Below are 16,647 nucleotides of genomic sequence, written 5' to 3'. Positions count from 1 at the left end.
CATCTGAGATGTTTCCAGCATCAGAGGTTTGGTCACTCAAGGACATCATATCATGATTCCTTGACGTGTACTCATTGCAGTGGCAAAGATCACAATGTCCATGAGTGTAAAATGGACCCTGATTGCATCAGTTGCAATGGCTTTCAGCCATTGTACTTTTGTTCTTGCCCTAAGTGTTTGGAGAAAAAAGAAGTGCAATGTTTGAAGATGATTCAAAACATTACTTACCCTGAGGCTCAAAAGTTGCTGTCCACCACTTCATCTTGGATGTATGTTTCTGCACTTCATACTACTACTACAGTGGGAGTGAAGGTGGATCTCTCTGTGCCACCAAAAGAATCATTCTTAATTGCACTATTTATACTGACTTGCTTAGTTCTGTACTGGCCCTGGAATCGCTTCACGTTAGTTCTCACCAATATTCAAAACTGACTGGCCCATTTCTCTTTAACATCTTGTATCTAGTTTTTCTGGATACCAGGCCATATTGGTATTCATAGGAATGGTTTTGCTGACACAACAGCTAAATCTGTTTGCTCTGGTGCTATCACTGCTGTTCCTGTTCCCATACATGGACTATGGTCCTGTATTCAAGACTGCCAGTTGGCAGTTGACTTGGAGTGAGCAACGTGAAAACAAGCTTTTATAAATAAAATGTACTATTAGACTTTGACCGTCTTACTTCCGTAAGGATCAGAAATAGGAAGTTGTTCTAACTAGACTACTCACTGGTCAGAGTTATTTAACTCATTGTTTTCTTTTATTTCGGACTGATGCATCAATGTGTTGTCTGTATGACACTCAGGTCATAATAAGCCACATATTACTGTCTTGCTGTTGTTACATCTCTCAATGACGGCACCATTTTAAACATGTTTTGTCCCAAGGTTTATCCATGATGTTAGACAGTGTCATTGGTGATGGTAACACTGTCCACCTTACAAATGTTTTTTTTTTTAAAGGTCATTAATCTTTTTAATGTTATTAAAGTTTTTAATTTATAAATTAATCTGTTTGTAATGTGATTCCTTTTTAAGAATTAAAAGTACAACTTGTTCTATTTGAAATTAGAAAATGGCTGTAACATCAAATAACTAGAAACCAGGATTGGAAAGGCAAACTCAAGCTGATATTTGAACTTACTTGTTAGTCATCTTTGCAAGTTATAATAATTAAAATTATACTATAAAAAGTGTTTTAAAACTTGTATTTACTTTCTGAAAATGGTCATGATGCCAACTAACTTGAAACCAGGACTAGAAAGGCCAACTGCAGGTGACTAACACTGTTGTTTGAATTTACCTGTTAGTCATCCTGGCAAGTTATGATAATTAAAATTATGCTACAAAAAGTCCTTTACAACTTTTATTACTGTAGTTTCTCTTTTACTGCTCTAAACTAGATAGAAAAATTAGATTTAATGTTATTTAAGTTTTTAATTCAGAAATTAAACTTTGTTTTGCTTTACCTTAATTCCTCTTTTGAATTTTAATAATTTTGCTTTAATTTTAACTTTTTACCAGATGTTTGGCACAGATAGCCTAGTTGCTTTGTGCCATAAAATGCCAAACCAACCAACCAACCTATAAAGAAATCTTATTACAGTTGTTTCTCTTTGGCCTAAAATTCTTTGTCTTTGATCTATGCTGTTCAACTCTGAGCAGCTAACAAAAGATTTTTAACATATTTATTGCTTAGATAGGAAACTGGTTAATTTGTAGTAGTTTTGGGACCACATACCCATTTTTATTCTAAAAGTGCCTATTTTAAAGTTCAGAAAATTTTTATTTGAACAACAAATTTAGAAAGAAAAGTTGGGCTAGTGTGCAGTAGTATTGAGGGCAAAAAGCCTTAACTGAGACATGATAGATAATTGTGTTTTTTCTGTATATTTGTTGTTATTATAATTTTTTAAAACAGAAGTAACTGAAATGTAAAAATAGGAAACTTTTTGGGAAACAAAACTTGATCTGTTACTTAGTCCTGTGGTATGCACTTGACTGTAATCTGTTTGTTTGCCCTAAGCTGCACTGTCACCATCCCATTGTGATTTATTATTCTTCATGCAGAGAGGACCCAAAAGTAAAGTAACAAAACAGTAACATTAGAAGAAAGTGTATGTGGAAAGGTTATAAGCTGATGCTGTTAGGATAAATAATTTTAATCTTCTGTTAGTCTTCTGTCATTCTAGAAAAAAAATGTTATTCATTTTATATGTTGTTTTTCAGTCATTCATTTTCATTTTACTTTATGATGATGATTTTACTACAGTTGGGATATGGATAGAGAAGGTAACAGATAAAATATAAAGTTTCACCTAAAAAGCTCATGATATTCTCACAATGGGTTTTTGTAAGTGAAACATGAAAAGTATTTTTGGCATGAAAATTACCATGTACTCAAATTAACTCAATAAAAACTTTGGAATTCATAAATGTTTTGTAGAAATACTTTTTAAAAACTACAATCTTTGAATACAACATACTTGTGATATTTACTAAAAACTTGTCAAATTTTGTGACAATATATTATGTAAATTAAGAATTATAGTAAAGATTACTATATATGGCTTCACAGATATCACTTTCTAACCTCCTTTTGCTATATCCTTACAGAAATGTATTTGTTTTGGCTTGGATGTATGATGCATTCCATAGAAATATCTAAGTTTAATAACTGTTTAATGTTGTGTAGATCATATGTAACTCGTGTAACTATTGCATATCTTCAGTAGAGTAACATGCTTTCACAGAAATTTTGGAATGAATTCTGTGATTTCTCTAATATTTACTTCTTAAACAGTTTAGAGATGTTTATTTTGTGATAAAAAAAAAGATAAACTATCATTTGAAAAGTTTCTCTTTCTGTGATTCTAAAAAAATAAAAGTAGTGAATGTCAAGGAAGCCCAAAGAATTACTGAAGTTATGTAACTGAAAGTAGTAGGCTTTTAGGTGTTGTGTTTTTGAAAAGTGCCACAGTATAAATGATTCTAACATTAAATCATAAACAGCTTGTTGTAGTGTCTTTGAAATTGTATAGCAGAACTTGCAAGATTATAATATTGCCATAAAAAAAAACAAGACTTCAGAAAGTAAACAATGCTGCTGCAGCAAAAGGTTTAAGATCATAGCTTTAGAATAAATAATGATATGTAAGTTAGTTTGTTTGTTGTGCTTTTAGAAACATAATTAACTTCAGCTGAGCTTTGTTGTGATATATTTAAAGGGACTGTGTTTCAGCATACTTGTAGAAACACCTGGATTATAAAAATGAGTGAGAACTTGTTATAATTTATAAACTCTTTTTCAAATAAGGTAAATTTCTCTTTCAGATCTCCAAGTGCAATTCAGCTATTGTGTAATTATAAGAGTGAAAGGGAATTGATGATTGAAGTTGAAAGATGAAAAATCAGTTTAAGTGGCAAATATTCATTCTGGCTACCTTGTTATAAATTACATTAGTACAATGTTTGGAAAGCAGTGGTCTATTAGTATCTTACAGTAATAAATAAAAAATTTAGTTATTAGTAATTAGAGAAGTGATCACATAGATTACTAACCATGATGTTGCTTTTATTTGTTAATTTAATCTTACAATAAATACTTAATGACCCAGTACACACACACACTTAGGTACTAAAAACTGAAATCCTACTGCAAAATAAGCACATAAACATACATTAATACATTTAAATACATTATTCCTATAAGAACTGGATGAAACTACACGATGTACAGGAGTAAACTTTGCTCTAACACAATGGAACATCCATACCAGATGTTGTGACAACCACACAACATACATGAAGACAAACACAAGCACAGGAATAAAATTGAAGGTTTGTCAAAATACACAAAGAGTACGCAAGTAGCATATAAACATCATGTTCATAGTTAGTGCACATCGTATCTTCTAAGAACGAGGTGGAATGGAGAAATTTAACTTAGAACATACAATAATCAGAATTCAGATGTTCAAGACTGATGCTAAATTCTCTACAATGGTTCACCTTCTCACAATGAAATGTGGTATGTAATAAAGTCAAATAACACCAAGATAATGAGAGGTGAACCACACACAAGAAATGGAAAGACAAACGAATCCATCGTCATCCAAGAACTTGAACATACATTTTATCAGCTTAACATAGAAATCAATAAAACTTGGATACCCTTCTTGATAACATTAAATAATTGAACCATGTATCAGTAGGGTGAGATACCAGACTAGTGGACAAAGGATTGAGTTCTCTCTCTGGCCACCACATAAAGTTCTTCTTGGGATTGTCACATTAGCAACAGAAATGTAGGATGTAAAATAATTATAATTATACATAAGTAATTTTGTAAGTATGACAATAATTATCAAATTTCCACAAGTTTACTATGAATATTAAGCAAAAATTGTATTTGAATGGATTGGTGGAGTGCATTCTCAGTGTGCTTTAGATATGTAGTGCCTGTAATCATATAGTAAAATATTATAAATTTAATAAATGAAAGCTTATAATTAGATGTTTGATTCCTGAAAGTAACAGAGTATGTTAAGGGTGTATTACAAAGTAAACGTTAGTATCATTTGGATGGAGCTTTAGTCTTTAACTTTCTTTCCTCTTTTTTTCATGTATTAAATTGCTGAATCACTTGTTTTTATAAGGTAATATGTCATCTACAATGCATTAAAATTTTTGGTGTTAAAGTAGAATTATTTAATTCAGTTATAACTGAGAAGAACGTAAGTTTCTGCTGAATGTTGAGTGAGTTTCAACAATATTTTTCACACTTTGTGTGATCAGTTTGTCAGTTTACTGTATTTACAACATTTGTCATGAATTTTACTACATTGTATCTCTTCCTTTTTACTAAACATGCATTTAATTGTTGAAGCTTTTAGGAAAAGGTTTATGCCAACTTGTCAAAAATAGGTGTTGCAACACATTCTGATTTGTCATTGTCCTGTTTTTGTTTCAATGTATCAATGATGGTTTTGCACTTAATATTTCATGTAGAAATGGTATTTTTTAACTTTTTATAATCTTGGACAAGTATAACGTTTTCTATGCTTAAGTACGTGGGAAAATATGTTTTTATTGTTAACAGATGAAATAAGTAAACACTAGTGGTAAGTGATGTGTTGTTGGATTTTATCTGTATTCAGTTATAACTACTTTAAGATGCTTTCAACTGTTCTGATTTCTAGTCTTCTCGAGCTCTTTCTTCTGCTGCAAGAATCCAGCGTGGAAAAATAGTACATTGGGAACTTTGTCGATTGCTTCTTTCTGCCTACAATGGTCTGCAAAGAAAATTCATTGAATATTTGAAGTTACTACCTGTGTGGGAACAGCAACAAGTTGGTGGGTACAAAATTTTATGCTGATAAAGAACTTTGAAATTATTTTTTATGGTTGTTCATCAAATTCTGTTACAAAGATTTATAAAACAAAAAATATATTAATCAGGAACCATTTACATTCAGTCCATTGGTTTGGTGACATCTGGGTGACAGGACAATTCGGCAACAGTAGATTACAAGAAAAGACAGGTTGTCAACTGGAAAAGTTGTCGAAATAGAACTAGTTGAAAAATCAACTTGTTGACAGCAGATTGTCAAAAGTTGTGTCATGAGATGGATTTGTTATTATATTTACATTTACTAAGGATAATGCATGCATGTTTACATGTACATGAATCAGGTTTACAATGTATATGAGTAATTTGTTGCATATTGAATAGATAAATACAAAATACAATGACTTGACAGAGACAAAACAAGTTTATGAAGCACTGAAGTTACACTCCGAAAATGAATAAGAAAAAAAAAAGAAATCTGATGTATTATAGACAACTTATAGCAAAAACTAAAAATGATATAATAATGATTTATACACTAAAAAATCTACAGTGTTGCCAAACAGTTGAACTAATTATTATACTTTGAAAGCCATAAGCACTCACCTAGCCTGCTCTCAGCAATACTACCAGTGTATTTGAAATATTAGATGTCAACAAGCCTGTCAGCAAGTGATAATATTGTTGGTAACTGGGTTGTTGCCGAGTTGTCTCTTGACTAGTAATATTGTTTACGAATTGACTGTCATGGAGTTGGCTGTTGCCCAGCTGGCCATAAACAATCCATTGAAACAGTAGTATCCAACAACTCTTTCTTACGAAAGAAAATATGGTCTACAAATCTACAGACTTGAAGATCCATGAAATTGTATCAAAATATCTTCATCAAAGGAAACCTTTCAACTTATTGTTGATTATAAATCCATTTTAGCAATTGATCTACTTGCTTTGAAGCCATATGTGGCTTTGAAGAAGGAAAAAAACACTAATTTATTGTGCTGTTTTGTGACTTGATTGTTATTCACCTTTTTTTACAAATTTTCTATTGTTTGTTTGTTAATAGTTGAAAAAAGCAACTAAATCTGTCTTATAATAAACATAATGTTATTTACATGATTTAAATTTTTCTTCTTGTTTTTTCTTTTTGCCAATTTTAATGAGTAGTGATGTTCATTTAAGATGTGTGTGTGTGTATTTATGCAGTAAAAAAGCTACAATGTTGTCAAACGGTTGAGCAAATTATTTTACTTCAATGTAACTGAAACTTTGTTTAATTAATTTTCTACTTGTGAAAGGTCATAATGTAAAGTTTTCTCTTTTGGTATGAAACAGCATGAATCAATAAAAAACAAACACTTCAGTCGTAAGTTCTGGTTCCAGATGGCCCAGCATGGCTAGGTGGCTAAAGCACTCGACTCGTAATCTGAAGGTTGTGGTTTGAATCCCTGTCACACCAAACATACTCGCCCTTTCAGTCTTGGGGGCATTATAATGTGATAGTCAGCTCTACTATTTGTTGGTAAAAGAGTAGTCCAAAAGTTGGTGGTGGATGGTGATGACTTGTTGCCTCCACTCTAGTCTTTCACTGCTGAATTAGGGACAGCTAGTGCAGATAGCCTTCATGATGTAGCTTTGCACGAAAAAAACAAACAAATGAACAAATTCTAGAAAATTGTGTTAAAATATTTGAAAATTCTATTTCATATACATTGTGTCACAAAAAATCTAAACATTTATGCTAAATATTATTTCAAGTAAATAATATATGCATCCTGATAAATAGAAAATGTTTGTATTTTATATAAACACACACACACACACACACACACACACACACACACACACACAAATTATTATTAAAAATGAATTTTATTATAGATTATATATTTATTATGGAGTTATTTAATCCTTCTATATTCAGTTATCACTGAGAATTTAATTCTTTTTATTTTATCATCATAAATATTTTATTTTCAATATCAATGTTTTGTTTTAGCCATAATATTTCTTAATTACATTAAAAGAAAAACTATAAAACTCTGGCACTTCACTGGTGGGTCTGTCTTTGTTTATTCTCTTTCAGAATCAGTGGATTCTGCTGTCCATTTAGAAAATCTTAGTGATTTTGCCAAGGTAAGGGTAAGCATTTAACTTCAGATTTATTAATACTGTTTAGTATGAGGATAAAATCATTCTAACAAAACTTACAAAAGTCAAATTATTACTAATGAAACAAAATTGTTTAATTATCTTATCTCTGTTTCTGGAAGTATCGTGTAACAATGTTCTTTTACTATTCAGAAAGTAAACACATGACTCTTGATATGATTTAGATTGTGTGTGTGTGTTTATCTGGCTTTTTGAAATCACAAGCTGTGAGGAACTGGCTGTACCAATTTTGTTGAAGTTTGCTATAGGAACTTTTGTGAATACCCCAAAGATGAAATATCAAATAAGCCAGGAAATGATCAGTTTACATTTCATACCAATTTAAATTTTTTTGTTTTACTGCCTTAATACTAAGAATAATGTGATTAGACTTTGGCAAATGATCTGGGTACAACTGGCAATTATTTAAACTAATTTTTTCCAGCTCTTTCTGTTATTTCATCAGCATTAACAGAGGATCATTTTGATCAGTTCTTCAGTTGGTGAGGTTTAGGGGGTCAGTTATTACATTTAACTCTATTTCTTCCTTGTCAGCAGAAATGATGGCCAGTGATTACTTGGTTTTCCTCCTCCTGATGTTGCTCTTCATGCTCGGAGATTTGTCTGTCAATTATGTAATGAGATAGCTATACCTGGTCCCCCACATTTATTGGATCAGCACACTTTGGCTTGTCAGCACCAGGAGGAGGTCTATTTAATTTCTTAATGGATGAATCCCCTTTTGGACTTGTGGGGATCTAGATTGAAAACTGTAATCATTTTATACAGATCACAGTTTTCTCAAATTTGTTTTAATTTCACAACTATCCTGAAGTATTTATCTTTAATTCAACTTTTGTCCAAAGCATATCAATGTTTCTCTCAGCAGTTTGAGGTTAGTTAGGGACTTTGCTGACATCTACCTTGGTCAGATTGTCTTCTTCCATTTTTCTTTCTTTGGTTTCCTATCTAGTATGTTGTTGGGATTTATTAGGTAAAGACAATTTGTTAGAAAAGGTTCATTTACCATTTTCTGCCCTCAGGGAGTTATGGGAAGCTCCTTATCTACATTCCATGTTATTTACTGGAGTTCCAGAGATATTAAAATCCAAAATTTATACTGCCTGTTTACATTTATCTTCTTGGCTTTCTGACTCTAATGTGGGGTATTTGATCATAGCATTTCTTTTGTTTGGTTTCCACATCTGATGGTTTCCATGATAGGGTTTATTCATATTCTTTAGAATCTTTGGTTCATGCAGATTAATGCCAATGGCAGTAGTGTCTATCCTGGGGGTGGGGGAGCATGATTACATGACTTTCTGGACATCTGGAATTCTTTAACCAAAGACCCATGGATACTCCATGTTCTGGCTTCAGGGTTGGCCATTTAATTTACATCACTTCCATGATTATCTGTGCAACCTGTTGCATTTTCTCTTCAACAACTGCATTGTGAGTGGAACTCAGCAAAGAGGACCAATTCCATTCTTCTAGTATTTTATTTATGTTTATTCGTAGTACCCAAGAAGACAGGAGATTGACATTCAATCATCAATCTGTCTTAACTCAAGCAATTTCTAGATTGATCTTGCTTCATAGTGGACTCTTCTCTTATCTTCCAACGGCATTTTGCACCAGAACTCTGATCACCAGATTTGATGTTACCAACACTTATCACTCTATCTCCATTGCAGAATCTTCCTGGATGTTTTTTAGGTTTGTACACAAGGATCAGGTGCTACAATTCAAAGCTATTCCTTATGTCTTCTGCAGAGTTGTTAGAGCTTTTTCTCATCACCTGCATTCCTTGGGCCTGGGCACACATCATGATATGGATGACTGGCTTCTTTTGGCTCTGTACCATCAATTAGCAGAACAATGCTCTCAGATTATGTTTTCAGAAGCCACAAAAGTGGTCTTTCGTATGAGATTGGAGAAATCTGTTTTGTTACCAACACATTATATCTAAAAAAAACAACTTGTTGACTGTCACAATACTGTCATCAGAAAAAAGACTGCAATGAATGCTATCAGAAGAAACAGCCTTACAACCTGGCACAGTGCATATGGACATCATCACTTCCAACAGTTTGTTGCCTGGCATGCTGCATATGAGCATTGCAACAACAAAGTGCTTATTTACCTACCTACTAACATGTAGATCATTATAACAGACTCCCTACCTTTGAAACTGCCTTCAACACTATCAAAGGAAACTGTTGATTGCTTACTGTGGCACACTCTCATGGTCATTATACAAAGAAATGCTTATTTTTCTGGCACACCACCATGTAAGTTCCCAGAGCAAACAGTTTATTAACGTGACACTCTTCCATATAGATCATCACAATAAAGACTTACTATCTTCCACACTGCCACTGGGTGTGTTTTTCAAACTTGCTTAAGTTTTGCTCAACCAGTTCCCCTCATGCTTCAAGAAAAGAGCCATCAGGCTTTTACCTTTGTCTCCTTTTACTGCACAGATGGTTCTCTCTCTCTTGGGGAAGTGTGCATCTATCAAGCCTCTCATTCCTTTGGAGCAAGCACATATGAGGTCCCTTTAGTGGTTACTATGCAACCAGTGGATGATGCATTCTGAGCCTTTGGATCATACTGTCTCACTATTCAGGAGGAACATCATCAATTATGAATTGTGGTTAGATTGGAGTAACCACTACTGTTGGGGTACCCATTCTGCTATCTTTTTCTGAGATTGATCTGTTCACAGATGCATCTCTGTATGGATGAAGAGTTTATTTTCAAGGTTACAAGTTGCAGGGTACTTGGACAGAAAATGAGTCTATCCTCCATATGAATGTCTTCTGAATTTCTTGCAGTATATCAGGCAATGGTTCAAGATCTGTGTCTCTTGAGGGGAAAATTGTTATTATTCATTCCAGCAATTCCATGGTTGCATCTCAGATTTCTTGTAAAGGAGGTTCTCATTTTTGAGATCTTTGTTTTAATACCATGGAACTTTTTTAATAGTCTCATTCTCATTGTATCAGTCTTTTAGTTTTTTGATGATCCAGGAGTGATAAATTTAATTGCAGGTGACTTTTCTTAGCACAACTGAATTCCTTTGACAGAATGAATGCTGTATCACAAGGTTTTTTGGTGGATACGCTCTCATTGTCATTGGGATCTTACATTGGGAGTTTGAGAATATAGGATTCTTCTTCAAGGTCATTTTTGACATGAAAAAAACCCAGCTCAGCAAACACTGAAGATTACATATTTTTCTCATCATTATGGGATAGCTCCTTCTCCCTTATCACTGTCTATTTTTCCATAGCAAATCTTGAAGTTTCTGACATAGTTATTGTGATACTTAGATTAGATTGTTAACAAGTTACCTCCTGCAATTAATGCTAACAAGTGTCATAATCTTCTAATTTTGTAATCATTCCTCTCAAACCTTATCTAGTTCTAAATTAAAAGAACTATGCAATGTGTTACAAAATTTTCTACAAAAATGCAATCTCTGTTAAATCCTTCTTGAGATTATTATTTAGACTTTCTCTCATCCTCTTTGTAACTAGCTTTTTTTTTGTTTGATTCCATGTCACTTTCTCTTTGTAACAGACTAAAATACTAAAAACAAACAGCTGCTACAACCAAGGTTAAAACACCAGAACGAATTTGTTGAACAATGACAACCACAAAATCAAAAATAAATGTTTAAACAATTGAAATACAAAATGTATAATGTACAAAATACAGTTAATAAGTATGTGCTTGGCTAGGACTTACTATTGCCATTAAAGAAAAGGAGAATATAAATTTTAGGGTTAATAATTATTTTCATAAATAAACAGGTTAAGAAAAAGAGTAATTTCAAAAGAAACATATTCCATATTTAAACAACTACAAAATTACTTAAAACATTGAGTAATAATCAGCAATAATACTCTTCAACTATTCATGATGATGAGAAACCCACTTGGAGTGAAAATGTATTCTAAAGATGGCTGGTGTGGGTTATATCTCTATCAGTCCTCTTTAGAATATTCTTCAGCCATATCTTGTGAAATAACTTAAAGCTTATGGCAGGATTTTTGTTCAGTTGTTAAACCATGAGATTACATCTTATGCAACAATAATCTTTTGCAGCATTAATAATATTTGTACATTATCACAAGGGGACACTGTCATCAATCTCATAATATTAATTGAAAATTAATGTGATCATTTGTAAGGTGAGTTAGTGTTTTTTTGAAATTAAACATTCGTGGCTAAACTAAATCATAGAAGGAATAGCAAAGGAACAGTAAACAAAACCATAATGAAATTAAAATAGAATTTTCTACCTTTTTTTCTTTCCAAACTGGAGTTGGCAAAGTTGAATTGGTATAGTCTGTGCCATTTTACACAGTATTGCAGTTGTGTATTTGCATGTCTAGTTCAGAACAAACTAGCTCAGCAGGAAGTGATTGAAGTTCTCAGAATTCCTACATGTTCTGCAGAAAGTCATCATAGGAATCAAGTCCTTTGCCATCTACTCTGTCTGCTGGGCATGTTAAATCACTATTACCTCCACAGAGAATGCACTTTTCCTATTCCATTCTACCTGTATTAGGAACTGCATTCATCAAACTGAAAATGGAAGAAATTTGTTTGTTTTCATAGTATTTAGAATCAAAATGTCTTTCTGCTAGCCATATTGGATTTTATGCAGATATTTAAATTATTGAAAAGTATGTACACCTGCTAATATCAGTATTCCTGCTGGTATCAGGTTGATTGAAATGAAATGTTTGATTGTAAATAACAATCACTATACAATTTCATAATTTTACACTATGATATTTGACCTTGACCTAGGCTACCCAACCTGGGCACACTTTGACAGAATGTTTGCTAAGGACTTTAAAAGCACGTGGCAAAATTTTATCAAAATTTGGCCCTAAACTGTGCTATGTCTGTTATTATATTATTTATTGGCCAAGATAGAACAGTCCAAAGTCCTATCATCAGAAGGTGGGTTACTGTAAGTGGTAAAGGAAATCTTCCATGGAAGGCCCTTTATCTTCATTTTACCTTTTCTGGTATTTGACCATCCACCCACATCTTTGCTGTGTGATGATCTGTGAAGTGGAGGAGAGGATCCTGGTAGTTGAGGGATGTCAATGAAGGGTCCTTTATGTTTGTGGCACTTTAACATATCACTTTGGCCTTGAATTTCTGGAGATGGGTGGCTTTGGGTGGACTCCTTCAGGGTCTTGTTGGGTTAAAGGTCAACTAAGTACCAGTGTTGGACATTCTTAATGGGTGTTATGGACATTGTTTATGATGCTGGTGTTTGAGTAAATCTTCCAGAATACTCTGGTAACTCTCTACTCTATAGTGCCCTACTTTATCACTGTCATGCATTCCCTTGTTGGACTCTGAAGTTTCTCTATTTTGTATTGATTATGCCTCCAGTGATCCCCACAGAAAAAAACAGGTTGACAGGAAAGTAACCACGTTTGTAAAACTGAACAGTAGTCTCCACCCCATTCTGCATTTGTACCTTGTTTTTTCATCATGCATTCTTTATCAGACAAACTTTTAGGGCAAATGGCTTCTTTTTTTATTTTTATTTTTTTTTATTCAGAAGGGATTAGAGTAGATTACTTGATCTCCAAAATCAGTGAAGAAGCTATGTTGTGGGGACATCTTGATGGAAACATCTACCCCAAAACACAGTGAACTCCTCCTGATTTTCATAAGCCATTGGGGGTATACCTATAGAAGTTACTCACCATGGTACTTTTAAATTCCTCCAGAGGAGTGAATGTTGAAAAATATTTAAGGCACATTCCTGAGTTGGAGATATTTGCTGGTTTCTCCAGTGTGACATACCTCCACTTGGAAAAATGGAATTATGCTACCTTCATATGTTTTCTTGTACTGACATATAGTTCACCACATACTCCCATGACTGTCAAGGCAATTATCTAAACTTTAAGGTAATGGCCCTATATTCCTAACCATCTTAGGTGTTTCCAGTGGTTTGGACATGCTAATGTATCTTGTTATGGTTCTCTGATATGTGATTGCTATGGTAGCTATGACTATGAAGCCTTTTAATGTCAACTGGACCCTCACTGCATCAATTATGGTGGTTTCTATTCTCTTGCTTTCAATCTTGCCCTAAGTGGGTGGAGGAAAAAAAGAGGTACAATGTTTATTTACTGTAAACAACATTTCTTACTTGAGGCTCATAACGTTTTGTTTCCTGCTCCATTTTGGAAATTTTGCTGCTACAGTGGGAATGCAAACAGATCACTCCATGTCTCCATCAGAATTTTTCTTGTGCCCTGTGAAGAGTCTTTTGTTCTCTATGGTTGCATGAGTTGAGAAGTCTGTTCCTGTCTCTGTATCCACCATTCCTTTCAGTGACTGCTTGGGTCCATCTCCTACATTCCAAGGTGTAAAACCATTATTAAGTTAATCCCTCAGTCACTGGAGTTTCCTTTTTTGACAGAGATGTGCCCAATTGACTCAAGGCAGGTTCCATCGAGATCAATAGATCTCTTGTTACTGAAGAAAAATGTCATGGTCACAAAAAGAATGGTTCTATGTCCAGTTCTCCTCCACTTAAATATAAGTAGTCACTTTGACACAGTGCAACTATTGAGGTTGTTATTTTAATTGGGATGACATTATGTCCTTGTTATATTCCTGTCATCCTCTGTCTCTTCTTACATGAAACATTCCTGAAACCTGCTGATACTGTCACCTTTCTCGGCAGTTTTCTTTATACTATCATGACAGGTTTTGTGATGGATGAGTCCATGTAAGTGTGGCACTGCTGGTTGATCAATATGGACCTACCTTGGAAATTATAACCATCCATATCTCCATAAGTTGCATCATTACTCTTTTTTTTTCCTTTGTTCCTTTTACCTGTTTCCAGGAGAGTCTTTCAATCAATCAAATTTTGATGATCTTGTAGACCAGTATTTCTATCCATTTTTTATCTTGAGAGACTTAAATAGACATGATCCTCTCTGGGTTGTGCTGATATTGATGGGAGGGGTCATCTGTGGAGCGTATGCTTTCAGATCACAACCTCTCTTTCTTCATTACTGGCTCTTTTACCTATTTCATGCACCTAGTCAGTTATTTACTACTATCGATTAGTCTTTCTGTTCCCTATTCATTTTTTCCCAATTTTTTGGAGGGTTGACAGTGACCCATGGGGCAGGGATCATTTTCCCATCATTTTAGAGATTGGCCACAGTCTAGGCCACTCAACCCAAGTGCCATGGTGTAGGTTAGAGCTAGCTGTTTGGCTTTGCTTCACCACTCTCTTGGAACTAGATTCTACTGTTGTTAATCTTCCCCATAATAAAGACTTCATGGAGGCAATAACTGATTGTATAATTCAAGCAATGTTCATTTTATCCTTAATACTTTAAGATGTTTTCCATGGATTCTTGTCTGTGGTAATTTTCTGCATGTCAGCAGGCACAGAGGGTTCAGAAATGGGCTTGGGATGTCTTTTGCAGGTGTCTCACTCTTTCAAACTGCATTGCTTTCCAGTGGACCAATGCCCATACTTGGCACGTGATGATGTGGACCACTTTGATTCTTCTTGAAACCTCAACCAGAGAAGCCTTTCTCAAAAGGGTGAATTTTGTTTGTCTTCTTTGATCTTGAGAAGACTTGTGACACTACTTAGAGGTTTGGGATTTTGCAGGGCCTCCATTCATATAGGTTGTATGGCCATTTACCCATTTGTATTTGCATTTTTTTATAACTGGGGTTTCCGAGTTCATACAAGTTCAACAATTACCAGTTCTTTCATTCAGGAATTTGGAGTCCCTCAGGGCTGTGTTCTAAGTATCATACTTTTCTGACCAAGATTAATTCTGTGTCTAAACTTCACCCAGTTGTTGCAAATGGACTCTATGTTGATGACTTCCACATTTCTTGTTGGTTGTAAAATGTGAAGCTTATTTAGAGGCAACTTCAGACTGCTCTCACTTACTTGTTGAGGTGGACCAAAACAAATGGTTTCTCCTTTTCTTTGAATAAAATTGTTTGTATTAATTTTTACCACCAACAAGGTTTGCACTCGCATCCTGAGCTCCTTGTCAGTAGTGGTGTTCTTTCTGCAGGTCTTTGGGCTTATGTTTGACTGCAAGCTGACTTGTATTCCTGACATTAACTCTTTCACAAGAGGCTCAGTGTAATATGCACAAGTTTGTTTACACATTTGCACATGTTAAATATTTACACTGTAACTTTTCATACAGCACGTGTAGCTTCATAAAATTTGGTAGACTTTTAGTAAAGATTACAAGTATTTGTACACAGAAAGTCAGATTTTTAATGAAATATTTTTACCAAAGATTTGTTTGTGATTTCATGTTATCATTAAAAAACTATTCTTCATCCCTAAAATATTGAATATTATTTGCGTAAACTCTAAAACCTCCTAGATATGTTTCCAAAGCTTGTTTTTAACAAAACTTTATATTTTATTATTTTCTAAACTCTTATGTAGGGTCTGTCACGTGACCAACCTCCTATCCATCATAGAAAATAAATTATGAATTTTTCATGCTAGAATGACTACATATAACACGAAAATACAAATGTTTGGTCTAAATGGCTTAAGTCTCATAACACTATATATGAACATGTATGTTTATTAGTTTTAATTATATTGCCTACCTAACATAACATACATTGATGTGGTGAACATGCACTCATGTTACATATTCCATAATATAAAACTGACCTTTGGTCTTTCCTGTCATGGCTATGTTATGGTAGACCAGTATTTTGTAATATAGTCATATTTTGATTATTACACATTACATATGTGTATAGATTGTTACTCTTTAGAAATAAATTCACTCTTATTTTTCTTAAATTAGAACAATAAATCAAGAAGTAAAGTAAACCGGTATATTTTCCCAGTATGACCTTTGAACTCTGTTGCTGTTGGACATAGGTTGCTCAGCCTTTTAAAATTTCACATGTGGAGGATATCAAACGAAACATTTTTTAAGTTTTATATATACAGTTGAATAACCAAAAAATCATAAAAACCATAGAATTCCACTACAATTTATTAAGCTTAGTAACTAAGATGTACTTAGATTTAAAAGAATATGTAACTTTGAGCAGACTAAAGACACAACCTACTTA

General features: G+C 33.7%; 1 protein-coding gene across 4 annotated transcripts in view; it reads left to right on the top strand.

The window, feature by feature from the left end:
- The window catches only part of LOC143255756 (protein FAM135A-like), a 91,031-nt gene that overhangs the window by 29,937 nt on the left and 44,447 nt on the right, over nucleotides 1-16,647 (top strand). For 2 of the 4 annotated variants that reach the window (XM_076511929.1, XM_076511933.1), the window contains 2 exons: nucleotides 5,201-5,354; nucleotides 7,433-7,482. In XM_076511929.1, the coding sequence (XP_076368044.1) occupies nucleotides 5,201-5,354; nucleotides 7,433-7,482 (204 nt within the window). Of the gene's footprint in view, nucleotides 1-5,200; nucleotides 5,355-7,432; nucleotides 7,489-16,647 lie in introns of all 4 variants that reach the window. The other 2 variants (XM_076511931.1, XM_076511930.1) reach the window with 1 other exon arrangement.

Source organism: Tachypleus tridentatus, chromosome 7 (assembly GCF_004210375.1).
Source record: "Tachypleus tridentatus isolate NWPU-2018 chromosome 7, ASM421037v1, whole genome shotgun sequence".
NCBI lineage: Eukaryota > Metazoa > Arthropoda > Merostomata > Xiphosura > Limulidae > Tachypleus > Tachypleus tridentatus.
This window is presented reverse-complemented; position numbering and strand designations above follow the sequence as displayed.